At 55.6% G+C, this 27058-nt stretch overlaps 1 protein-coding gene and 1 long non-coding RNA gene across 2 annotated transcripts; both read left to right on the top strand.

Moving 5' to 3' along the window:
• The first annotated feature begins 9106 nt into the window (after positions 1-9106).
• On the top strand, positions 9107-21495 carry FAM240C (family with sequence similarity 240 member C). The gene is made up of 3 exons (XM_070269686.1): positions 9107-9240; positions 18186-18334; positions 21109-21495. Exons 1-3 carry the CDS (start codon positions 9124-9126, stop codon positions 21236-21238), a joined length of 396 nt encoding a protein of 131 aa, XP_070125787.1. The 5' UTR covers positions 9107-9123; the 3' UTR covers positions 21239-21495.
• Positions 21496-22654: 1159 nt separating this feature from the next.
• On the top strand, positions 22655-24174 carry LOC102149858 (uncharacterized). The gene is made up of 3 exons (XR_291101.4): positions 22655-22912; positions 23068-23140; positions 23929-24174. It is a non-coding gene; the product is annotated as an uncharacterized lncRNA (long non-coding RNA).
• The last annotated feature ends 2884 nt before the right edge of the window (positions 24175-27058 follow it).

Below are 27058 nucleotides of genomic sequence, written 5' to 3'. Positions count from 1 at the left end.
CGAATATCTTAAAGCAGCATTTGCACTCACCACACTTCGGAATTGGGGCAGCTGCGAGCCCCATCGCTCAATTTTGTCATCGTAAGCATTGATAAGGAAGCCCTTATATCATTAGGTCACAATCTTTACTATTTTGGTAACTGTATTTCATTATAACCGTATTTTACTTTATGCAAAATATAAAAACATCACTCTGAAAAGCTTCTGGAGGTTGCACCAGACCAGCACGTGAAAAATTGAGATTTAATCTTAGACCCTGGAAATCCTTCCTCTGTGATCCAGGCCCTCACCTTCCCGATGTCTGAGGAGCCCTCGCCTCGGGATCAGCTCCTCTGGGGAGGGGGGAGGTTCCTGTGAGGAACCCACCCACCGTGGGGACCCTTCTGAGCAGGATCCAGGACCAGCGTTTCCCTCTAGCTGTCAGGACCCAGAAGGAGAGCAGCCTTAGCAATCGGAGCTGAGTTCTGACAGAAACTCAGAGGAAGACGTGGTGTCAGGACAGACCGTGTCTCAGGATGTCTCCAAAGCCCTGGTCTGCTGTTAATTCCGTTTGATCCTGGTCATGAGCAGACAGGTCTTATTAGCATCGGCAGCTCAAAAAACCTCATCTTGGGGGCCGGCCCCTTGGCTGAGCCATTAAATTCACACACTCCACTTCAGCGGCCCAGGATTCACTGGTTCAGATGGTGGGTGCAGACCTACACACCATTCGTCAGGCCGTGCTGTGGCAGCAGCCCACGTGGAAGAACTAGAAGGACGTGCAACTAGGATGTACAACTGTGTACCGGGTTTGGGGAGAAGAAGAGGAAGATTGGCAACAGATGTTAGCTCAGGGCCAATCTTCCTCACCAAAAAGCATGCCTTAAAAACAGTAAATCCTCATCTTGCAATGAAATATTTGGTGTCTATCTTGGGACAACAAGGAGAAACTGAGCAATTACCCAGAGAATTTGAGTTGCAGGTAGAGTTTTGGTTTTGTTTGAATTCCAGTTTTTTTTAGGAGCAGTGTGATTTTTCCTCATTGGTTTTTGTGAAGGTATAGACAGAAGAGGAAGCTTGGAATTGGAACCCATACCTTCCTGCCATGTTCTATGTCATGGATTTTGCCGCTAGCATGCGCTCGTGTGCTGGGCATATAGTATTTGAAAGAAAGAAATTTGCAAGAGGTGTGGGCATTGTGTTTTCAACAGTTGGCATCTGTGTGTATAAGGCGATGCCCACAGGTGAGGCCAGCTCCCCGTGGCTCAGCCACAAACACGTGGTCATCGGAGTGACCCACAGGGACATGGAATGGAGCAGCTCCCAAGTGAGCCAGTTTTAACAGCGTCGGGAATTCCTGGTGTTTGAGGACAACTCACTGGATTAGACTATTCTCGCTTCTCATCTTAAAAAGGTAGCCAGGTGCATTAGTCAGAAAAAACAGTTAGAATCAGTCAGCATCGCATCTGTCTTCCGTCTTGCGTAAAGGAGAGATCTCGTCCCCTCCCTGTGAGAGCTCCTCCCGTTTCTAATATTGATGCTGAACAGCAGGCTTCAAAGAACCCAGCAGAGGAGAAAGTCTCCAAAGAACAGCCTGTGCCTTTCAGAACGGGGAGCGATAATACCTGTTCGAGGGAAATATCAGTTTTAGAGGGAAAACTGTTGTTGCTTGAGAAATCGATGTGGCTTCTGACGCCTGCAGGTTTTGTGGGAAGGGCTGGCTCTCACAGCGGATTTCGACCATTTACCAATTCCTGATTAATGAGTTTTCCTATTAAGTTAAACATCTGCACACAGCTTTCTAAGTTACGTGGCGCAGGAGCTTGTGTATAGGAGAATTGTCTTCCATTTTGAAATGGCCATGTTCGCAGGTCAAAAACGGCTGAAATCAGCAATGTCATACGGTTCAACTGAATATAAAGGGAACTTTTTCGTGTGTTGACGGAAGTGTGACATACCTACAGAAACGTGTATGCTGCTCAGAAACGAGGGCCGCCATGAAGGTAGTCGAGCCATCAACTCGGACACCCGACTCGTCACCTTCCAATCATCGCTCTCCCCCGCAGATGCTCCTGACCTCTGACCCTGCAGATTCGTCTGCCTGTTGTGGGACTCTGTGTAAACGGGAGCAGAGAGCGGCTGCTCTTTTGTGCCTGACTTGCTCCACTTCACATCCATGAGATTCACACACCTTGTCTTCCATAGCGGTGGTCTGTTAATTTTCATCACTGGGTAGCAATCAATTGTCTGAACATAACATGATTCATTGGCCCATCCTGCCGTTGATGGACCCTGGGGCTGTTACAAAGAATGCTGCCGTGCCTGCTCTGGACACGTCCCCGGGTGTGCTCGGGGACGCATTTCTGTCCATCATGCCCTAGGAGAGGAATTGCTGGGTGGTGGGCTGAGCACGCGTGTGATTTTAGCATGGAAGATATGAAACTGTTTTCCCAAGTGCTGGTGCTGATTCACATGCTCACCAGCAGTGGCCGAGGGCCCAGCTGCCCTCATCCTCATCAACACTTGACGGTCCATTCTGCTCTGAGCTGGCCACACGCTGGCACAGGCGTGGTGGCATCGCTCCGTATGAGGTGAGCGCTCTGTCCTGTGTCTGTTAGCCATTTGTTCATCTTCTTCTGTAGAGTGTGATGATCTCGTGCCCTTTCCTCAACTGCATCATCTGCCTCCTTCTGGTTGATCTGTTCAAGCTCCTTTTATATTCTGGTGTTGTTCCTTATAACCCGACGCAGCAGTGGGAGGGGCTCCCCCTACCCCGTGGGCACAGCACCACCTGCTCCCATGGGCGGGACAGAGCTGCGGTCACCGTGGTCGGTCCAAACAGAGGGAGCCATGGCTGGGGAGGCGCCACGTACAGCTAATACCTTCTCCCGCCCCGCGCTGACCTGTGCTGGTCTCGTCTTTACTTCTGGTGGTTTTCTGAGCTTAGTGTTAATGTAGTTCTGTTCATCTTTCCTGCCACGGTTAGCATTTCTGAGTTTGGGGGTTTCATCCTCCCGGCCTCACTGTCATGGCAGCAGAGTGAAGCCAGCATCCAACAGCTGGTTGAACATGGGGGAGAGCATTTCTGCGTGGGGACGGGGTGTTTAGGAGGCTGAGGCAGCAGAGAAACAAACGAATCAGCCTTGAGAACAACATGACGTCTGCTAGCTTTATGGATGGTTTAAATTTTCCCCAACATCCCCCGAGTCTAGATAAACAGTGTTTCTATCTCTTCCCTTAGAAGGTAGTTGATTTATTCACTTATAACAGTTGCATTTATTCACTTACAGCAACTAAATATATATGATGGATCAGGATGAAAAAACTAATAGATGAAAATTTCAGGGCAAAAAGGTAATAAAGGCAGAAAAAGTCAGCAGTCTGGGGTGGATGCGGGTCCGACTTGGTCCTTGGATGAAATCCAGACTACTGAGAACGACGTTGATATTCAGAGCATTTAGCAGAATGTCCAAGCGCCTGCCTCAGGAAGTTGACAGGGTTTCCACAGAAACAGAGGAGGGTCCTGTTATCAAAGACATTTGAGAAACGCAGAATTAGACAGAAACAGCAGGGCCCACCTGACCCCAAACCCTTGTTCAGAGGACCAATGCCACCCTCACAGGATCTTCCAGACCAACCACCATAATTAAATAAACTCCACATCACAACAGGCAGAGCCCTGTTCTGTGTGCTGCACAAATATTCGCGAAGATCCCTTTCTCCCCACTGCACAGATGGGGAAACTGAGGCCAGGGACCCTTACCCAGGTTTCCAGGTTCCGAGGACTCTCTTCCTGGGTCTGATGCAGCTGGGAGAGTTTCTCTCAGACATCCGGACAGGAGCCCGGAGCGTGGGTCTGTGCTGCTTTCTCAGGCGGCCGCTCAGGCATGTGGCTTTCTGCTCCAGGTGCCTGGTGGGCAGGGACGAGAGCCACTGGCCCGTCAGTCATCACCAAACCGCGCTCCTAATGGCTTAGGGGAAATAAAGCAGGTAGGAAGACGTTCCTTGCAGGCGGCTCTGGTCAGGAAATTGGTCACAGAGACGCCCTCCCGCTCTGTGACAGCCAGCACCCTCTCTGTCTCCAGGCTTCCCCCTCCTTTCTCCTGGCTGTCGCTGCACGGCATCGGCGGGCAGGTGTCCGGGCCCCTCCCTCCCGCTGTGAGCATCTCAAGGCTGGGGTTTTGCCTCCACCATGGAATCCGGACCCACCCCCCACCGTCCCCGCAATGCCCCCAGGAAGTGTGGGAACCTGGCGCCCCTGAGCTTCCAGGGCGTGTGGTACCCCCTCCTCATGCATTCTGCTGGCTTTTAAGTTAAATAATAGTCAAGATTTAAGATCTGGATATGTCACCTGAAAGTTCAGATTCGGGGCTTCTGTTGACAAAGTTTCCCCAGAGCAGCAGCGAGACTGAGCCGACCGCCAGCCACCCGTTTCAACATGCTGGTCTGTTTGCCGTAGACTTCACCACTCCCTATTGTCTCCCCAATGCTGAGCCAGGTGAATAAAGGGCTCTGAGGCTAAAACAAGTTCCCAGAAACCACAGTGTGACTAGTCCCAGCCTGAATCCTGCTTGGAGTCCCTGTGGCCTCCCCACTGCCCGGCGTCCCACCCATCTCCCAGCTTCATGGCTTCCCTCCCCTTCTCCTCATTCTGCTGCTGAAATCCTACTTGTCTCCAAGGCCGATGGGAAGGCCGCCTCGCTGTGGGGTCTTTGGGATCTCCCTTGTGCTCCCCTGGCATGGGGGTTTGCTTCCTTGGGAGCATTCATACCTTTGTGCATTCATTCATCCAACAAGCAAAGGTTGTTGCAGCCTGAGGTCATTCCAGGGAACACCCCTGCCCCCAGGAGCGGCCTTGCAGTGGGAGAAGTTGTGCTCACCGGTAAGGCAGGGAGGCAGGAAAGGGAGCTGGGTGGGGTCCAAGGGAGGCACAGGCTGCTGTTTGTAATAGGAGGACCACACACCCGCCCAGAGTCGCCAAGTCCTGAGCAAGGGCACACGACTTGGGTCCCTTGAGAAACCACAGCCTTTGTCCAGTAAACAGCCCCTCTAAGGGGACAGCGCCGGGCCCTGGGCAGGCACCCCCACCCCCACCGCCCGCACTGGGATTCGTGCTTGACTGTGTCCTGACCACTCCCCACTCGCTGTGTGAGGGGCTTTTCCTTCCCAGGTGGGTCTCTGACTGACACTGGCTTTTCTGGGGAGACGCCTCTGTTTTTATTTATTTCCCTGCATTGTGTGAGCAAGAAACTGAGCAGCATCATTTGCTGATTCACCCAGGGCGGCTCTGACAGGGTGACGACCACGAGGCTGGCGGGCAGCGTACATGGCACATGCACGGCGAGACGGTCACCATGGAGCTGAGAAGCTGCAGCCTCTGGCACACGGGCTACTCGGCACCAGGAGAGAAGAGTCGAGGGCGCAGTTGCTGGAACCTGAGGACCCGCCTGGGGTCCCTGGAGCAGAGCATCCAGCCTGCTGGGACCTCCCAGCTGCTCACAGCAGAGCCTCGGGGAAGGCGGCAAGCCTGGGCCACAAGCTCAGGGCCACACCATGCCCCCCCCCCCCCCCCCCCCCCCCCCCCGCCAGCCGATGGGGGTGGTTAACGCCAGCAGGTGTACAGGACTGTGAATTTAAAGGGGAACCGGCCGCTCCTGAGCGGAGTGGAGCTCAGAGCCCACCAGTGTGCCTTCCTGGTCGTCTACCACCATCTGTTGGTGGAGGTGGAATCCAGAACTCAGAGCGGACGGCGAGCCGTGCTGAGACAGTAGCTGGGAACCACAGAGCCACGCTGCCCCACAGGCTGCCCCCGCAGACGGCATTCACCAACCATGGGGGAACACGCGGGGCTGGGGACATTCTCGTTAACAAACATGTCACTATTGTGGTCCGCTAATTAGTCAGAAATATCACCTAGCTTAAAATGACATCAGTACACGATTGCCTGCCCCTCCCAGATCACCACGGGCTGTCCCTACACCTCTCATGGCAGGGGCGCCGTTGGGCAGGCCCTGTCCACGCACGGGGTGACGGCTTTCGCCTTCGCTGTCCACTGACCGCCTGTCCCCTCCCTTCTCCATTTGCAGCTGGATTCTCCTCGCCCTCCTGTACAAGCTCCCTGTATACCGTAGACCTCACTTGTGTACCTGGCCTTCACTCCATGAGTATTTTCCGCGTGTATCGTTTGTCAACCGTCTCTTTGCTCGTTGCGCCTACAGCAGAAGACCTGCATCCTGTTTTGAACAGCATTTCTTTCATTTCAACCAGCGTGCACACTTCTTTTTTGTTTTTAATTCTACCACCTCCTGGGGCTCTCAGGAGGCGTATTGGGAGCCTGAGAGACGCCAGGCACCCAGGGAATGCCTGTTAGGATGCTGTCTCTAAAGGATGGTGGGGACCACGCCGAGGGGCCGCAGGACGACACGGAGCTGTCCGTGGTGGCGAAGGCGGGCACGGGCGGACAGAGGGGAGGAGAGCAGGGTGAGACTCCCCCTGCAGACGGACTGGGCAGCTGGAGGGCAGAGGTGGGTCACGTCTGCCATTCTCGCTGACCTTGACCTTGACCTTGATTGCCTCATCCGGTTTGGGGGTTTTTTTTTGCAGGAAAAGTCTATTCAAAATGTCGTAAATGAGACCTGCCTGGTGCCGCTGGCTTGTCCTGGACCACACAGAGGACTTGGGGAGCTTGGGAAGCACGAGGGAAGGGTAAAGCATCAACCTCGGGGCGGAATGCACTCTCCCAGGTTCCGTACTGAGCTCTGATTTCAAATTATGCAAATAATACGGGCTCCATACAAAAGTGTTACAATATGCTACAAACTAAGAAAAATGCTACTTATGATGTTTCTAGTTTAATACAAGAAAAATCAACATATTAATTGGAGGCCATCATTTCACACATCCGTCTGCAGACATAATAAAACAAAGGGGCTTATGGCGTACTGGTTCTTTCACGGTGGACGGGCATCCGGGCTTTGTTGGGGGCTGGCCGGACTGGCCTCTCTTCCCCCTCCCGTGGGCCCAGCACGGGGCCTGGGGAACCCTCGGGCCTCTTCCCAAGCAGGCACAGGGGCCTGGAGGCAGGGTTCTCGCCACGGTTCGCCTTACAGGAACTCAGTCATGTTCCAGACACTTCTGGGGTTGCTGCTCGTCATATTTGATCAGTTTCCTCCCGTCCCTGTGTTCCTCAGCGATTTTTCCAAAGCAGCCACTGAATCACATCCACGACTTCGCCCTGGCGCTCGGGCGGCGTGATTTCTCCTCCATTTGTCGATGTTCTGGTGTGGCTGCGTGGCCTGTGGGAAGCCACCCCGCGATGCTGGGATCTGCTCGTGGTTCCACAAGAGCCATGCATCGGTGTGTCGAGAGCACCGCTCCAGGACAGGGAGCCCAGAGAAGCCCCTGATTCAGTTTCCGACTCCCACATGCCAATTTTTAAAATCCCAAAACTGTCAAAGAGCATCTAAGAATAAATGTGTGGTCGTCTCTCACCCTAAACATGTGTGGGTCATTTGGGGACGTCATAGAGGGACAAGCAACACAGCTGATTCCTTCTGAAATGAGAGCTGGTGATTTTCCCCCAAAAGAGAATGTTCAGCCTGACCCTGCGTCGCTGGGGTGGGGGCTGCACTGATCGTTCCTCTGCTGACCCCGCGAGCAGAGGCGCCAGAGGGAGAGAGGGCCCCGCCGTCCAGGATGAGCCCAGCCAACCCAGCTCGGCCGTGCAGACCAACCCTTGGGTCAGCAGTGCCTGCGCTGGCTGCCCTGACACTGCCTGTGAGGGACCAACGCTGGACCAAGGATGACTATCGGCTTCTTAGATGCGTGGACGGACATCCCAGGAGGACACACACACATGCACACACACGTGTGCAGACATGCACTTCTATGTATATCTACATTTCTATTGTACATTATTTTTAAACAAGGAATATACACAAGTACATGGATAGATATTTTAAAGAATTATATACACGCAGATGTACATGTATAGAGTTATATGTATAGATGTATATATATTTGTATACATAGTTATATTGTTACATACAACTATATATATTATTTTTTTACATCTGTTGCCAATCTTTTTTTTTCTTTTCATCTTCTTATCCCCAAAGCCCCCTAGTACATAGTTGTATATTCTAGTTGTGAGTGTCTCTAGTTGTGGCACGTGGGACGCCACCTCAGCATGCCCTGACGAGCGGTGCCGTGTCCGCACCCAGGATCTGAATTGGTGAAACCCTGGGCTGCCAAAGCGGAGTGCACGAACTTAACCACTTGGCCAAGGGGCCAGCTCCTATATATTATCTTTAAACAAGATAAGTCAACACAGACAAAAAGTCTTCTTGTACATACTTCCCTTAAACAGTGTGTAGAGCTTTTCTTTAAAAAACACACTTTCAACCATCTTACATCAAGAAAATTGCATATTTCTGTTTTAGTCTTTCTGGGCCAGATTTTTCTATTGGTATTCAGTAAACATCTATCGTATTCCAAAATATATGTATTATATATGATACATATATATATATAACTAGACAGTCATTCTGAACAAGCCCACAGGCACGCACCCGGCCCCCTTAAGGTCTGGGAATGCATCCCGTGGAGACTTGAGGCATCCCCTGTGGGGAACTCACAATGTGGCCACTCAAGAAGGCCAAGGTTTGGTCCAGGGAAGGACAACAGGACTGGAGGTCAGGCAGAGTGACCCTAAACATACCTGCTGCCGTCTTGGGTGCATCTTGGTGGTTTTTAACGTCTATTTTGCAGCATATGAAATGCAACGGTGGACATTCCTGAGATGCAGGCCTGTGACCCCACATGACGCTCTCAAGGATGATGGTGACACCTTGATGACGCCCACTGCTTGCTCACAGGCATGTGCAGCCCAAGGCTCCTTCCCAACCACGCGGCTTCTTGGAAGGTGCCCATCAAAAGAAGAAGGCGTCTGTGTCGGCTGTCCATCCTGCATGGAGCCAGCCACGCAGAAGAACCTCACCGAGCTGCCCTCCGGAGTCCTGGATGGAGGACCAGGGACACGTGCCACCAACAACTGCCAGCCCGGAGCCAGATTACGTCTCCAGGGGCCACCGCCAGACAGAAGGCAGCTCGCCTTTCCTGGCAACTGAACTGACGCCAAGCCCCATGTCACCAGCCCGTATAAGAGTGAGCAGCGGGCGAAACGGAGGCGAAGCTCCCGGAGACGACATCCGAGGACGCCCGCCCCGGACATCCCCGATCTGGCTGAGAAACGACTTAAAAGTAAGCTCTGTGGTTTGACAGACGAGACAGACCCTGCTTGGGAGGGGGGCCGTGAGTCTGGGTGCCCCCCGTACATGAGCGCAACATAGGGGAGCTTGGGCACATGTGGGATTCAGGTCAACCCGCCTGCCCTTCCCTGGGGGAGCTGAACTTTGTTCTCCCCATCTCCCACTCAGATTTCTGATGACAGCGCCCTGGATGGAGAACCCGGGATGTCAGGCTCTCGGTCCCACCCGCTCCCTCCGGGCTCTAGTTTCAGTGTGTCCTCTGCCCGCTTCCTGCTTTTCCCTCTTTCTGCTGGTTGTTTATACTCCATGAGGGTTTAAAGGGCTGCGTGGGGGGGCTGAGCCCCCAAGAATAAAAGCCTTGGTACCCGGTGCTTCTCTCTCAAAGGGGAGCCGCTGAGTCTCAGCTTGAAGATGGTTCAAGTTTTTACTTGGTTTGCGTGACTCTAACGCCGACCCCGGTTTCTCTGGGGAGGTTTCTGCCTAGACACTCGTGCGTGAGCTCCCTGCCAACAGCGCCGAGCGGTGCGCCTCCCGGTGTCGTGTGCTCACCCTCGGTGGGCCCGAGTTTTCAGCTGTTTAATCCACCGGCAGCATTTTTTCAATGCAGACAGTGCGTCTGACTTCAGTCCCTTTAGGACAAGCGGCTGCCCTGGCAGGTTTCTGGAAAGCAAGGGAGGGTGTCCAGGTCTAATTTCTTTGGATCTACGGGGCAGCTCCCAGCAAAGCGTTCATCCTCCGACCCCCCGCCCCCGACGGTCTACACAGGCCCCACGACCGTCATACCTGCCTCCAGGGACATTAGGTCAGGCAACAGCAACACTCACTTCATTTTCAAGCGGAGCTTTTGAAGATGCTCCTGTCCCTGTTTATCGCTGCCTGAGCCCAGTTCCGGAAGCTTCTGGGGCCTGCCCGAAGCAGGGGTATGTTAGGGGGAAATAAGCCTTGTGTCTCAAGCTACCTTTGTCTCCCTAATTGGGAAATGGCTGGTGTGCTCTTCCCCATCACGACAGAAGCCAGCAGTAAAGGGGGGCCTGTCCTGGGACATGTGTGGGGAGAGTCGGTGGCCCGTGTCTGCTCCCTGAGCCCCGAGGGCTGAGTTCCCAGGACAGCTCGGGGCTCAGGTGGCTGCAGGCTGCAGGGCCTCATTCACACAGAGAAACACGGACCATACACTCTGCACAAAGCCCTTGAGCACAGCGCAGGGCCCAGGGAGACCTGGAACCGGCCAGGGGGCCGCACACACAGGACCCAGGCTCCCCGTGCGCTGGAGAGGTGATGGGGCACAGCCTGCCCCAGACTGGATCCCAAGGCCACTTTAACTGGGACGAGTTCTCTGGAAAGGGGGTTGCTGTTGGGCAATTTTCCTTCATTATAGACGTTCTTCATCAGGTCTGGATTTATGCTCCCAGACGGCTGGCATCCTAACCTCTGAGTTATGAGTCCAAAAGAGCTGGTGGAAAGTGAGCACTTAGTCAGCCTGAGTTCATCTCGCTCTGTCACACAGTAGAGCTGAATTTTTCAGTGTTGCCTGGCACAGGTGTGCTTCAGACCGAGGGTTGGCGCCGTCGGGAAGTCGAGCGAGGCCGGTGGATGCCGGGTGCCCAGGGTAAGGCCATCTGCTCTGCAGGCCAGGAACTAGGTCTGCCAGGGAGCCCAGGAGAAGTACACTTGTCAGGTCACACAGGACACGCATCAGCTCATGACACAGGGGCCGCAGCTCAAGAGGAGAGGCCAGCTCCACTGCTGCCTCCTCCCGAGGCTGCAGGTGCAGGAGACTCCACCCGGGACCCGGCCCCTCCCGGGGACCCCATCCTTTCCTGGGGACCCCTACCCCCTCCTGGAGATCCTGCCCCCTTCCGGGTCACCTGCCCCCTCCTGGCACCCCGGCCCCACTCCTAGGGACTCCTACTCCGTCTCAAGGATAGCCCTGCCCTCCTCCCAGGATCCCTGCCCCACTCCAGGGTCCCCACCATCTTTGGAGGCCTGGAGGCCAGTACTGGATCACTCCAGAGCCTAGGGGACCCTCCTCTGGGGCCCCCCACTTCCTCCCATCAGAACACAATGTGACTGGCTAGTGTAAATTCTTATCTGAGATTCCCTGAATTCTACAGTCTCCTCCTAATCCTGATTGGGTGTCACCTGTCCCCCTGATTAGGGGGACACTGGTCTTGATTAGCTTCTAAGAACCCGCAGGGAGCATGGTTGGAGCTGGCCTTCCAGGCTGAGGCAGGAAGCCCCCACTGACCACCGCCGGCCCTGACTCTGCCGCGGTGCCTGCAGGGCCTCCGCCATGAGCCGCCCTCCGCCGGCCCAGGAGGGGAATCCAGAGAGGGGCTTCTGCATCAAATGCCATGCCCTCTGGATTCGGGCAACAGCCCTTCACTGCCTTCACCCGAAAGGTGAAGGGTCAGGGATGCGTCTGCTCATTCAGGAGGGGGGTCCCCAGGGCTCCCAGGAGAGGGGGGCTGAGCACCAGCTGGCCTCCTGAGGTCTGGTCCAGCCCTGCACACCTTCATGATGCTTTCCTCAGGAGCCACAGTCATTCATTCATCCATTCGTGTCCCGCTCACTTAACAAATGTTTGCGTGTAGTAGGGGCACAACCACTGCAGGTGTTTCTGGTGCCGTCCTAGGAGCCATGGATGTTTCCATGGGAGACTCCTGCAGCAGAGGAGAAACAGCCTGGTCGTCGTGTGACCAAGTCACTAAGATGGGCTGCAGGCGGCAGGCGGGGACTTTGTTCCCCCCAAACCTAAAGGTCCAGGAGGAGCTGCCAGTGAGAGCCTGGGGCCGGAGCTCCTGGGGCGGGTCAGGGTGGGCAGGCCGGCCCACGGGAGCCGAGGTCACAGGGGGCCTGTGCAGCCCTGGCCAGGATCAGGAACGGGTGGAACTGGCTGAGCCGCGGCGGCCGGGCTTGCTCTGGAGAGAGAAGCCCCGGGCACAGCAGGCGGGACGCATGGACACGGTGTTCCCGGCCAGCTCCTCAGACCGTCTGTGGAGAGGCCTGATTATGTCCATCCACCTGGATGGACACTTTCATAAAATTCAATGAAAATAAATTCTGGAAAATGACATTTAAAAGATGTAAAATAACCAGCCCAGCTTTTCTGTGGAATCAACGCAAAATTCCTGTCAATCTGTGGCGAAGGCGCCTCGCCTCTTCCCTCGGCCAAGCCCTAAGGGTCAGTTGGCCCCAAAGGTGCCACTGTGGGTGGGGCCCCGATGGAGGCCACATGGACACAGGCCCCACGGGGGGGTGACAGGAGAGAGAGGGAGGACACCGTGCCGCCCAGGGTCCGAGCAATGGGAGGAGGGCGGCGCCCTCTCCATGTCAGCCTGGTCAGGGGGCTCTGGCGGGTAGCCCAGGGTGTCCCGTGCCCATCAGCAGGCGCCCCCTCCCCGTGCACGGCTGCTCCCTTACTTCTCGTCAGGAACGAAGGCTGGGAAACTGCCTCAAGTTGTAAAACACCTTCGTCAGAAGCGTGATTTCAGTTTTGTAAAAAGTCAGTTTAAAGCTCCTCCTTTCTCCGGTCAGTGTGCGTTCAATGCCATCAACACAGCGTCCATGGCAATCTCAGAGCCGCTCCTCCTTCTGCAAGGACCCTACCCCCACCCCGAGGGATCTGCGCCACTGTTTCCCCACCTCCCAGCCGTCGGCCACTTGCGGCCCCGACCACGTCCTCCTGGGCCTGCATCCCTGCCTGAGGGGTCTCCTAGGACTTCTCATTTCACTTCATTTCTTCAAGGAACGGGCATCACCTCGGGTCCTGATGAGGACGTGAGCCGCTCCCAGCTGCCCTCCATCCCCCCTTTGTCGGACTCGCTTCAGCCCATCTGTTTGCCCAGAGTGTCTGATGAAACGGTTCAGTGTGGAAAACACTACATCTGTGGTTGGGTTTCAACTCCTCATTCGTCATCATGACAAGGCATTCCAACAAGCCAAGCCCCGGAAAAGCAGACTCTCAGCGGAGAGCACGCAGCCTGTGAGCCCCCGCCATCCTCACAGGAAGACGCCCAGTGCAGAGGGGGGCTTTGACCCATCGGACGGGCGACAGACAGGAGAACACCCGGGACACCGGCCTAGGGCAAGGCTGCAAATAAAATCGCCGACAGAGACTGGGGGTGAGGCCCCACGTGCGTATGTTTTAAAAGCTCACAGGGTGGTTCTGAGAACCTCCGACAGCACGTTGAGCTGCCCCTTGGTCTGTCATCCTATTGACACCCATTCCAGAACGTCCGTGAAGTGTTTGATGCGCGGATGCCATGTGGGGCAGCGGGCGTCAAACGGCCCACAGGCGTGGACTCAGGCCCCGGAGCGCGTCGAGGCGCACGCCCGCTAGGAGTTCATCTATTACTGATTAGCGGAGGGGTCGATTACCGGCTGCTGTTTCCTTCTGGGTTCTCCGGGTTTTGCCGACACACGGACATACTTTTTACTTGTTTGAATCTTAAACTATTCAATAGGATTTGATTTCTGATCAGCAAACAACTTAAAAAATTATCTTAGGACACTAAGCTACATCAACAAAAAGAAAAATGGAAAGTGACGTAATTCGTATTCTGTTCGGCACTGTGGTGTCAACGAGTCGTTAGTGGGTTTGAATAACTGTTTTTAGGGGCCCGGCTGTGGCGATGCCACTGACACCGCCATCACCTGGTCTGAGTCCACCAGTCTGACGTTTCTCTTCTGCTGCTGCATGCATTCCGATGACCGTATTTGTCATCAAACTGTTTTTAAAAACCAGCAAACAGACAGAGATGCCATTTAGGAAACGAATCCTCAGAGAGCTTGATTTCGTCGTTGCTAATTTTAAAGTTGTTCTACACCACCTTTCACTCAGGGTGTCCACCGCTCCCTCGTTCGTTCTGCAAACACGCCTGAGTCCCTACCACCTGGCACCCGGCCGCGGCTGTGTCACAGGGGATCCAGGGGCGGCGTGTCAGTGCCACCTGGAGACACGCAGGAGCCCCACGGGACCTGGAGGGGGCTCCAGCTGACAGAGAGAGACCTGGGTCCTCAGAGTGTAGATTTGATGGCCAAGTAGGACTTGTCCCTGGAGGCTGGGGGGGCACATTCCAGGACAAGAGACAGGGCAGCCACACAGAGTCACCGAGTGAGGGGTCTCCCCTCACGCCTGCCCGCGTTCTGCAGTTTCACTGTCGCCAAGTAGAGCCTGTCCCCAGCTGGCTGCATTTGTGCCCTAGATCCGGCCTGTCCCCATCTTGGCCTCAAGAACATGGTTAAGACAGCCCAGCCTCGAGTGCCAGCGTGAGGACTGAAATGATTGACGAGCCCCCGGAAGACCAGTGCCGTGTAGACAAGCCCACAGGCTCTGGCAGCGAAGGCGGTGACGGGGGAGGTGGCTCGCCCTGGGCGTGTTCAGAACGGCCAGCCTCCCAGCCCCCGTCCTCCTGCCCAGGGCCTCGCTGCCAGCCTCACCCTCTGCCCTTGACGCCTGCAAATGTCTTTCTCGCTCCTCTGTCAAAACCCCGACAGGTGCAGCCTGCTGTCTTAGGATTAGACACACGGCGGCGTGAACCCGACCTGACAACGCCCTGGCCTCGGGGGTTTAGAGCTGATTTTAAGGAACGCCGTGGCCGCTTTCCAGACCTCCGTGGCTTTCCTCTGCACCCAAGCACAGACGGCTGCCCTCACCCGAGACACCCATCCGCCCCTCTTCCTCCGCACTCTGGAGGGGGTGAGGGGATTCTCCTCGCTCTTCTCCGGGTTTCCCGCATCAGCACCATCCTGGGTTCCCAGCACCACTCCCCGGCTCGCCCCGTCATGGGTGAACTCGACCCCTAGACGACCTTCAAGCTTAAACCCAGCTTCCCACGGGCTCCTCAGCGGCGCCATCTGCGTCTGACTGGGCTCCTCATGGGCCGGGGCTCACGGGGTTCAGAGTCCCAACTCTGGTCACGGCTGTGAGCAGGCGTCCACATGGCCAGCAGGGACCAAGCACCCTCTGCCCCTATCCTGAGGGATAATTGCTGTCTGGACCACAGAAATTGCTCCCCACCAAAATGCACCCCTACACGCGTTTACATGCGTGCACATGCGCACATACATGTAGCACGCATGCACACACATGTCTATTTCACGTCTCAGACACCTGGCATGAGAGAGTGACAAGCCGTCGGGACGCGATGCTGAACCCCAGCCAGGCACCCCAAAGCCACCAGGGAGGGCTCCGGGATGCTCTCCCCCACATGACTCAAGTCCCCACATTCGTGTCCTAGGGCCCATGTGCATGGCCCTGCCCCAGCCTCCACGGCCCTGAGCATTTATAAAGCTGGGCTCAACGCGCTCCCACCCCAAATGCACAGGCAGGACCCCACGGCCTTCAACGGTGGGCGCACATGAGACCCTTGGAGACTCAGGTGGACCAAGGAGGGTCTGTCGTGGTGCCTGGGGGTCTGTGCCAGGTGGTCTCCTCACCCTCAGACTCTCCTTCTGCCGGAGGCCCTCAGGCAGGACCAGGCAGGGTGGGGTCCCGGGCCTGACTGGAATCGAGGTCCCACTCAGGGCAAAACAGGCCTGGACCCCTCGAAGGGGCACAGAGGGACCAGGGGGCCGGATACACCCAGTCTGAGCCACCAGCTCCCTCGTCACAGGTGCATGGAGGGGGCAGCGTCCGTGTGATGGGCAGTCCTGGCAATGGGACAGGTGTCTGGCAGGGCCCTGTCTCTCCTGCCCGGCAGGTGGCAGAGTCCGGGACACGACACCTGCTGGTCAAGAGGGACAGAGGGGCAGTTCCGGGCTCGGGCCCCCCAGGATCTCCCTGTGGCTTCTCATCACAGTTACTTCACAGGTGGAAACAGGACAGCTTATGGTGGAGACGGGCTTCTCCAAACGTGAACTAACAGCCCCTGAGGTTTTCTTCCTCTCTCCCAAGCGCTTCGAGCCCGCACATTCACCCGAATTTCTGAAAGATGAGTGTGACTGATTTAGGGGCCCTGAGAGCAGAGCCACAAGGACGGGGCTGTCACCCCGGTGAGGCCGGCTCTGGCCCCTTCTGCATGGACTTTAAACTAGAAGCCGTTTGGACGCAGCGACAGAGAAGCGACGGCTCCCAGGAGAGGCATGGCCGTCTTTCCGCCTCCCGCTTCTGATAGCTCTCCTCCCGAACGGCACCGTCTGCCCCTTTGGTTCTCACCATCCACGTTGTTAACGATGGCTAAGCCAAGATGAAAAATAAAATCTCTCTCGGTCCCAAAAAACTTACCTGGGTTTCGGCTTCTAATTATTCCAGAAGTGCCTTTCCCAGGTTTCGGCTGGTTTGGAGAGCCCCTCTGCCCTGGGTGCCCTGCAGCCCCCACGAGGCTCCGCCCAGACCAGTGTCCACCTGGGCTGAAAGGTCCTCTTTCTCAGAGGGCCTGAACCTGTAGTCCTGTGATCCCATAGTCAGGCAACGCATTACAGGCTGAAGGAGGATTGTCAGTGTATAATCACTCTGACGAAGCTTTAACAACGCCCACTGTTGGGGGTGATGTCCAGGAGCAGAGAAACCCACCACTAACAGAACAACTCAGGTCTCAGGGCCCCGCCCTCACTTCCCGCATGGAGGCCCCCTTGTGAACGGGATAATGTTAATTTGCTGGGGCTGTGGTAACAAGGTGTTCTAAAACACAGCGTCTTGTTAGAAAATCTGGGTACGGGAAGGCCAACATATCAGGATGTGACTGTGGTGGAAAGGACAATGTGTGCCTCTCAGTTTCCCAGAGGATGGACGTGCCCCACCCCACAGGGCCGTGCGGAGAAGTGACAGGATGGGCGAGGAGGCGGAGGGACTCAGGGACTGTGGGCGCGAGCCTTTCCCAGGTGAGGCAGTGGGGGCTCAGGATGGGCTGGTTGGAATAATGTCACTGGGCTTTGGGGTGCAGAGGCTGTCTCTGCTCATCTGGTGTCTGGTCCTGGGTGACGAGGGCAGGGGACAGTGGCCCAGAGTGTGAGAGCCCCAGAGAGGACGTAGTGGGGTGTCAGCTCTGGACTGGCTGGTTTGTATTTGAAAAGTGCCCCCCTGGGAGGAGGAGGGGGCAACCAGGGAGGCAGGAGGCCAGGTGCATCATCGAGGCGTCCAGAACAAGGCCCGCCCAGTGTGTGAACGCAGGGCAGGGGTTACAGCATCAAGTCTACAGAATAGAAACACGGTGCATGCACAAGGCACTGGGAGGTACCCAGGACGGGGCAGCTCAAACGACAGACGTCCATCGTCTCCCAGTCCTGGAGGCTGGAATCCGAGATCCAGGTGTGGGCAGGGCTGGTTCCTCCTGAGGCCTCTCTCCTGGGCGTGTGGATGCCGTCTTCTCTCCATGTCCTCACATGGTCGTCTTTCTGTGTGTGTCTGTGTCCTGAACTCCTCTTCTTATAAGGACTCCAGTCCTATTGGATCAGGGCCCATCCTAGTGACCGCATTTAACCTTACTCATCTCTTTAAAGGCCCACCCTCCAAATATAGTGACATCCAAGGTCCTGGGGGTTAGGGTTTCAACACACGAATTGGGGGGGTGGGATGCAGTTCAGCCCATGACACAGCACAGCAGCCTTAAGAACGGACACGTGCTGTATACGGGCCAAAGCCCCCTTCCAAACACCCGTCCCAGCCATCCTCACGGAAGACCACCCACACGAAGAAACAAAGAACGGATCATTATTTAATTTGTGAAAAGACCAAAAGACCCAAATGGGATTTGCCATCAGGAAACTGTTCCAGAGGTAGCGGGGCCGGACACTTGCCGCATACGGGGCCACGAGCCCTGTGCCAGTCCCCCTCCTGACAGTCCTGCTATGGGCCGCTGGGGGCACAGGAAACGCAGGAGACCATCCTGTTGTCAGGGGCGGAGCCAATTTCATCATCGTCGTTACCACCTGTCCTCACGTGCTCTCGACCAACACAGCACTAAATGGCTGAGTTCTTGCAAATTGTCCCTTTTCCAGAAAATGAGTAAAAACTACACTTGGAAGTATCCTAGAAGAGTAGGCTATGATGCTGGTGTGCTCAAGACGTTTTGGGAGAAAAGAATTGAGCTTCACACAAAACAGCAGCAAAGCGAGGACATGAGGCTCCGCCGGAGTGCCTTGGACAGGTGAGCATGGGGTGGGCGACACGGGGGCTGCTCCTGCACAACGCACCGTCCCACAGCCAGGCTCAGCCCACACCTTGGCCAGGGGCTTGGCTGCAACAACCACAGCCGCCAGCAAACATCCTCTCAGACTAGCTTTTACAGGAGGAGTGGGCTCCACTGGGAAACACCACTGCCACGAACGAAAATTCAGAATCACAACACTGACTGTAAGTGGGAGAGAAGAACACACACCACCCCATCCCTTCATCCCACACCCCTCACCCCATCCCTCCATCCCACACCCCATCACTCCATCCCTCCACCCCACACCCCATCACTCCATCCCTCCATCCCACACCCCATCACTCCATCCCTCCACCCCACACCCCATCACCCCATCCCTCCATCCCACACCCCATCACCCCATCCCTTCATCCCACACCCCATCACCCCATCCCTCCATCCCACACCCCATCACCCCATCCCTCCATCCCACACCCCATCACTCCATCCCTCCACCCCACACCCCATCACTCCATCCCTCCATCCCACACCCCATCACCCCATCCCTCCATCCCACACCCCTCACCCCATCCCTCCATCCCACACCCCTCACCCCATCCCTCCATCCCACACCCCATCACTCCATCCCTCCATCCCACACCCCATCACTCCATCCCTCCATCCCACACCCCATCACCCCATCCCTCCATCCCACACCCCATCACCCCATCCATTCATCCCACACCCCATCACTCCATCCCTCCATCCCACACCCCATCACTCCATCCCTCCATCCCACACCCCATCACCCCATCCCTTCATCCCACACCCCATCACTCCATCCCTCCATCCCACACCCCATCACTCCATCCCTCCATCCCACACCCCTCACCCCATCCCTCCATCCCACACCCCATCACTCCATCTCTCCATCCCACACTCCTGAGGGGACTGAGGGAAGCTGTCACAGAGGGCATGTCCCGCTTAGTGTGATTTTCTGACAGCCGCCCCCACTCAGTTGGGGTAAAGCTGTGTGCTCGTCACACTCTTTCCCCCACATGTGCATGACCTGTGGATCCAGAGCCAACACCCTTTCTTCCCTGGCGGCTGGGGGGGGGGGGCCAGGCCTTGTGGGTGTGAGGGGTCTCCTGGGCGACCGAGCGGGCCCAGGAGTAGAGCTCTCAGGGACAGCTAAGCATGCAGATTAGCGCGTAATTCGCACCAGACAAGGACTCAAAGGGCCAGAAAGTGGGCACAGCTTAGTCCCCAAATAGCACTGGCAGCTGCCACCCCGCGAGCGGAGTTGGAAAGGAGGATTTCTGGCGGCCGCGGCGGGCCGGGCTTGGTGCTGACCTTGCCAGTGCCAGAGGTCTGGTTGCTGTGCTGGCCAGCCCCCTCTCCCCCATAATCCAGGACACCTGCCCCTGTTGGCACAGGTATGGGGTCCTGGTGCCCTCCTCCTCACAGAGCCGGGCGCTGCACCCGCCTCGCCTCTCAGGGCCGGGACCTCAGCACAGAACCCAGCTGTGGGAGGCAGGGACCTCAGAGTAAGGCCTCCTCCCAGCCCTCAACTCCCTCCTGGGGTCTCTGTGGCCTCATCCCCAGCCTGCGTGTGCCATGGGGCCCCGGAATCTTCTGGGTCTTCTGCACACAGGTGCAGGGCCGAGGAGAGGCCGGGTCAGACGGTGAGGGTGTATCAGCAGGGGCTGGCTCAGTCACTGAGGTCCCAGGCTGTTGCGGGATGGACTGTAGGGCGGGACATTCTGCACCTCTGGGGAGACGTGGCTGGTTATCTGGGCTATGGACCCCGGCCAGAACATGACCTGTCCACTGGACAGCCACAGCTCCTGGAAACGGCCCCACAGCCATCCTGTGGTGCCCAGGAGTCGTCTGCTTTTAAGCCTCTGGCCCTGGGGCAGCCAGTCAGTAGCCACAGCCAGGTGAAGAGGCAGGAACGTGGCCGACACGTGTGGCACTGCCACACACAGGGCCCCGGCCATCCTCACCTGCTGCTCAGAGGCGCCTTCTTCCTCCAGGTCCCTGGGTCCTGGGACAGCTGTCTGTGTGAATCCTCTTACTAATTTGCCCACCAACCCCAGAGGTCAGCAGGAGCCAGGCGCCCACCCCACTCTCCAGCCTCCGGAGCCAAACCACACATTCGCATCTGAAGATATCAGGCAACCATTGCCTGGCAGGCGGATGTCCAGGTTTGGGGCAGCCTGGCCGCCCTTGGCCCAGCCATTCCACCCCTGGTCACCCCTGTGGTCACAGCAGCAGACCGCCTTTCAGTGTGGTCGGGTCAGGCAGGTGGGCACAAGGGAGGAAGTGAGCCCCCGACGAGGCCCAGTATGAGGATGCTCAGTGAGGGCCCCAGGCCACCCCGGGGGCTCCGTGTTCAGCCCCCAGGAGCACACACTCCTATGAAACAAACTAGGTGCCCTCACAAAGTAGGGGTCCAGGTCACAGCTCAGTCTCTCTGGGGCTCAGACGTTTCCAGCAGCTGCTTCCTGGACAAAGAGATTTCCCTCTCCGGGTGAGGGTCCTGGGTGAGACCCTCCATGACTGACAGTGGCCCTAAGCCTGAGTGGCCAGGCCACTGAGATCGCAGGGCTCTCTGGGACCCACAAGGTCACAGCTGCCGGCTGGGTCAGGACACAGCAGCTGTTCCCAGGCAGGCAGCCCAGGGAGGGGCGGCTGAGCTCGCACACGTGCCCAGGTGCCGACAGAGGGGGACCTGGCCGGCACGGTCCCTGGAGGTTGACTCACTGTGCTGAAATTATCGCCGATGGCAGGCTCCGCAGCGAGTGGGCTCAGAAGCTGGAGAAGAGAAACGAGATGCTGCAGAGCTCGAGGGAGGCACCCCAGCCCTCGTCCCTGCTGGGAGTCCAGCCCGTCCGCGCCCCGGACAAGACTGCGGCCTGAACCGCGCGGAGCAGAGATGCCGTCCGAGCCCCCAGGGGTGAGTGGGCATCTTCCTCAGAGTCACCGAGACTCTCACCTCGTTGATGCTCTGACAACCTAGCTTTTGGCTCACGCTGCGCTGAATGCTGCCGTGGAACAGCTTTTCCAGCACATAGTAGGTGCCCAATAAAATCTAAGGCGATTGGAGTGAATGCTGTGTGCAAAATTTTCTTCATATCTTTAAAATTTACATGTATTAAAAGCTTACCATGATATTATTAACTTGCAAAGAGCCCGTTATTAACTTGCCGGGTCCCGGGGTTTTCTGACCTTCTCCTGCCTGCACACTCATTTCACCTTTGATCAAAATATGTGCACAAGTCCCACTAAGGATAACACCTGACCTGACATTGTATAAAGTTTGCTGCTTTTCCAGAATTCCTTTAAATACTTCATTGGTGACCCAGAATATCTCAGAAAACTAAGCGTCCTCATTTTTATAATTGGAAAAGTTCAGTTGGAGAGACACACATTTCCTGAGTCCACAAAGGCCATTAGAGTCAGGATTTGATGCTTTACACTCAGTGGTGTCCCTCCTGGTGCCCCGGCTGTGGCCATGACCACCTGGACAGGCAGGAGGGCAGAGCACACAGCAGAGGCCAGGCCACCGGAGGACTTGGGGCCTGTCTCAGCTACCAATGGGGACCAGGACTCAGCTGGTGCCGTCCCAACTCCACAGCCCATGTGCTCACTTGAGCATGCCCTGCGGTAATCCACTGTGTCCCGTCCTTGGTGACACAGACACTGCCGGTTTGGGGGCTGGTATCCAGCTTGTGGCCCCTCTGGAATCTTGCATCATCTCTCCAGGCTTAACTGCTTACTGGTTTTGGGCTCTGTTTTGTTTTGACCGTCCAATCAAGTTGGCCCGGAGAGGGAATGAGCGCAGCTTCACTGGCTGTGGGCGGCTCTCCAGGGAGTTAACCAGAGAAAAAAATGGTGATGCCGATAGCCAAGTGGTGTTCTGTGCCCAACGCAGACTCTTCATGGGGCATTTCCAGAGCTCACCACTCGGACTGGGGAAAGGCCCGGAACCTGCACAGAGCATGGCTGTGGGGCTTGCCAAATGAACGAGTGGAGAAAAGCCAGACGCCCCTTTAGACCGACCATAAACACAAGTTCCCTTGGTCCCCTGCCCCGGGGTGTGTGTCATCGCCCGTGACTCAGGAGATTCCATTGATAAACACCCTGGGGAAATAATAGCCCTAAAAATAGCTGGAGAATAGAAGTCACTCGCTAATACTCGCAAAGCCCCAAGCTGCCGGAGGGTAATTTTATCTGACGACATACTTAGTACATTGTTACCGCCAACACCAATAAACTGAGGCCCTGGGTCAGACAGTTTGGGGTGAAAGGGCACATTCAGGCAGCAGTCCCATTGTGAGGCTATGCAGAACCTTCCAGAACAGCCACACCCTCCTTGCTGCCTGTCATGATCTCATTATTCTCCAGTGACCCATTCGCCATCCCAGTAACGGCAGAAGCCAAAATCGCATGAACACCAGGCAATTTGCAGACCACAGCTTTGCCGTCTTTATCATCCATCTCTCTTGGGGCAAAGCTGAGCTGGACTCCGAGGTTGGAAGGCGCTCAGTGAGGAGGAGAGAGTGGGAAGAAGACAGGCTGGCCTCGCAGGAGGTGAGCAGGGCCCCAGCCCCAATGGCCCCACAAGCAGCCAGGACTGAGCCCCAAGCCCTCCCCTCACACCAGGCCCTCTAGTAATTTGCCATGGGTGGAGAGGGTGTTTCTGAAATCTCAGCTCCGGGGGCTGAATTAGCTATTCCTTCTCTTAGGGAAGAGGAAACTGAGACACAGAGAAATGAGGACGTGGCTCAGACCATTGCTCTCTCATGGGACCTGGAGTAGGTAAGGGAGAGGCAAGTGAAGGAGGAAGGGTAGGGATGTGGCCGCGGGGTCCCTGGGTGCTGCCTGGACACAGGGACAGAGCCCTGAGAGCAAGACAGAGTTCTCCCCTCGCCCGGGGCCATTTCTGCCCTTTGTGCCGGGCACAAAAGCCTGTTCACACCAGGTCTGTGCCGTGCGCCTCCCGTGGGTCACTGAGCGCCAGCCACACTAGTTCTCCTGTGGAGAGAGGCGTGATAAATCAATGGCAAGCAATAGGATATATTAGAGTATACGAGGCAGCCATGTGGTATAAAACTAATTCGGCCTGACCTTGTGTTTCCCAAAAGGGCCTGAATGGCCGTTGAGCATGCATTGTACATCCACTTCAACTATTTACTATGCCTCAAAGACAAGAACAGTGCCCTCTAAAACAAAGAAAGACATAACTTCCCCCACATCAGCCTTTCCTTAAGGATGAGGCCTCTCTCCCCAGACTAGGAATTGATTGCTGACCTGCTGTGACCACCCAGCTCGAGACCACAGACCTGCTAACCGCTGTGTCCATCAATTTCTGTGTGAATCGCTGTGCTGACAGGGCAACCTCATGACTGTTGTGAAAGGGACATTCCAATCATATGTGACACATCCTCTTTGAGGGTATATAACCACCCTATACGCCCCCACCTCTGTGGAGCGCTCCGTTCCTTTGTGGAAGAAGTCTGCCAGCTGTATGGTGCTCAGGTCTGGCTTATAATCCACTCCCCCCAATTTTGATTTATAGACTGGTTATGGATTATTTGCATCAACAGGCGCCTTGCCGGACTGAGATTACGGGTACCTGTGATCCATCTACTGAGCTTGCTGACGCTTCTCTACAACAGTCTTGCTGCTCAGATCTGACGTTTATTTTCAAACAACAGGATGATACCAGCTTGCTGGTTCGTTTCTGTCCTGCTAAATGGTTGAATGGTTTTCCATACCTCGCACCAAATTTTGGCAAATTGAATATGGTTGACTAGAACGATATACCTCTGAATATTAAAAGTAACTCTGAAGTTGTGGCTCCTTGTTTTTCATAACTGAGACAGTGTTGGGAAGTTAGGACAACACACCCTGGAGGCAAACTGCCCAGATGACCACTCAGGGCTGCGTGGCCGGGGCCTCTCCTCAGCCCGCTGTGCCTTGGTTTCCTCATCAGTAAGAAGAACAGAGGACCACAACCCCTTATTCAGATGTACTTGGGACTCAGAATATCTCCACTTCTGGAAGGTACCACAGAGCACATCCCAGAAGTTCCCTAACACCTGTCATCAGGCATCCCAGTGTTTCTGCTGGGAAAACGCATGGGAGGTTCCTCCCGCTGGGACATGAGAAGGTCTTGCTGCCAAGGGAGCTACAAAAAAGGCTTCCAGTTTTCAGGACAATTTGGACTTGGGAGTTACAGAAGAGGGCCTGGGGAGCTGTGGCGGGGAAAAGCAGGGCAGCCGGCTCACGTCCCGAGGCGCCGGCCTATGGCTCTCTGCAGCGCAAGCCGCGGGCAACGCGGGTCATCGCGGGCGGTACCCATGACAGTTCGCGGGAGAGCAGAGCTGGCGGCACCCGCTGCTCCCTGCGGAGGCCTGTCTGGTGTTGGGGTCTGAGTTCCACTCCAAGGTGCAGAAAGGAAAACTCAATCAAGAACAGAGCAGCTTAAATGTGGACAGCGTCCCTAGACATCGCCGGCTGTGTCCTGTCTCCTTTTTTTCAGTGCGTCTTTTCAAAATGAGAGCCTTTCCCTGCCTAGCCAAAATTAAATTACCATACTTGACAATACGTAAAGATTCCTTCACATCAGCCAAGATTGAGTCCATCTTCAAAGGTCCCCAGTTGCCCAAAAGTTCCTGTGACAACAGGTTTGTCCGAACAAGACCATGCAGGGAACCTGGTGACGTCCCGGACTGACTCGAGGAGACTGCTGTCCCGCGGATGCCCCGCTTCTGACCTGGGGGTGCTGCCTTGTGCTGTGTTTGCTCCTCTATCCTCTCTCGTTCCTTAAGAATGGAAATTCACTCTGAAGGCTGGACATGTTCAAGATGGACACTGGGCTGGGCCACCTCTCACAGAGGACCCGCACGTGGGCTCCGCCGTGAGGCCGGGTGTGATGTCTGTGCAGATCCACCGGCCTCCCTCTCTCTCTGAAACCAGACGAGTATCCGGGTCCCCACAGGCCCTCATCTGACGGTCTCAACACAGATTCTATCCTTGGCCTCATCAATCTTCTCAACAGGGATTGACAAGGATGGTTTTCTAATGCTGTCACTCCTCCCTCATTATCAGCCAACATTCCTTTTTAAAGTGGGTCTTTCCTCACAACCAGAGTGCCCTGGTTCTGCCGACATTCGGTGCCTAGCAGGAAGCAGGAAGCAGGATAATGCTTAAATGTTTCCTTTGGCCAACAATATTCAACAGGAAGAGCTGGTTTAATGTCCAACTTTCTCTCGTGTGAGAGCGATTATGGAATAGTGGATTTACACAGGTCAGATGTAGTCAGTCAACCCTGAGCAACATTCTTTTTGATGCTCAAAGTGTCACAGATTTGACCAGTGGGACCTTTTTCAAATTGGCCTGTTGTCTTTTTGACAGAACTCCATTAATCCTTGAAAGCTCTCTTGCTGTCTGGAACAACAAACTGTTCTGAGTTCATTGTGTGCTCATTATGTGCAGAAGAGAAAATGAATAAACAAACTGTGGTATATTTGATAGTAAAATAATATTCAGAAATAAAAAGTAGCAAACTGCTGATACATGCGACCATGTGGCTGAGCCTCAGACCCCAGCCTGCACACCCGCCAGGCTAGAGAACCATCCTTGGTTTTCTCTGCTCAGGCTCCTCCCCACCTTCACACATGGTGTTATCTCTCTCCAGTCATCATTGTCCCACATCAGCCACCAATCCTACTGTCCCCATATTCATTTTCCCTCCTCTCCCCTGGTCTGTTGCCCACCAACACCCCTGCCCGGATCCCAGCCCATGGTGAACAGTTGTAGGGTCCCCTTGTCCTGGGATGGAAATGCCCAGCAGGGATGGGTCCTGGTTGCCAGCCGGGCGGTGGGATTTCAGGGGGCAGACAGCAGGCCATGTCAGAGCACAGTGCAGGGCACTTTTGGGGGGCACTCTTGGGGCCAAGTGGAAGACGTGAGGCAGGCAGGACTGGGCAGAGAGAGAAGTGGGGCTGTGGTCAGTCCCCTCAGGGACCCAGCAAGCCCTGTGAACAGGGCCCTGCAGACGCATCCAGGTGAGTAAAGGGCCGGGGGCCTTTCCTCCTGAGCAAAGGGCAAAATCCAGCCCAGGGCAGTTGTCTGAGAGGGATGACGGCAGAGGGACAGCCCTGGAGAACGGGTCCTCAAAGGGGACCTGGGAGCACAGCCTGGCAGTCACTACAGTCCCTTCACCATCGCTAGAGTAGAAGGCAGGCGTGGTCTCAGGAAGGGCATGCATAGAGGAAGAAGGCAGAAGCAATATAAAGATGCACCCATTCCGCATGGTTCCATCCAGGTGACATCCTGGAAACGATAAATCTGAATCCAGTCCAGGACTAAACTGAGGGCCATAAATAGACTTTTCTCGACCCAGGGAAAACAAAAATTTGTTGCAGAATTCAGTGTTTTGTGAGATGCTAGTTGTTCTGGGCTAGCTGATCTGTACTGCAGTGGGCAGAATAGTACCACTCCCCACCCCCGCGCCTGCCATAGATATCCAGGTCCTGATCCCCAGACCCTGTGAGTATGTGACCTTCATAGCAAAGCGACCTCACAGATGTGATTAAGTTACAGATCTTGCAATGGAGGATTACCCTGGGTTATCCAGGTGGGCCCGATGTCATCACAAGTGTCCTTATAAGAGGGAGGGAGGTCACAGAGAGATATGTGCATTCCCGTGTTTATTGCAGCATCATCCAC

This window comes from Equus caballus, chromosome 6 (genome assembly GCF_041296265.1).
Source record: "Equus caballus isolate H_3958 breed thoroughbred chromosome 6, TB-T2T, whole genome shotgun sequence".
Taxonomy (NCBI): Eukaryota; Metazoa; Chordata; class Mammalia; order Perissodactyla; family Equidae; genus Equus; species Equus caballus.
This window is presented reverse-complemented; position numbering and strand designations above follow the sequence as displayed.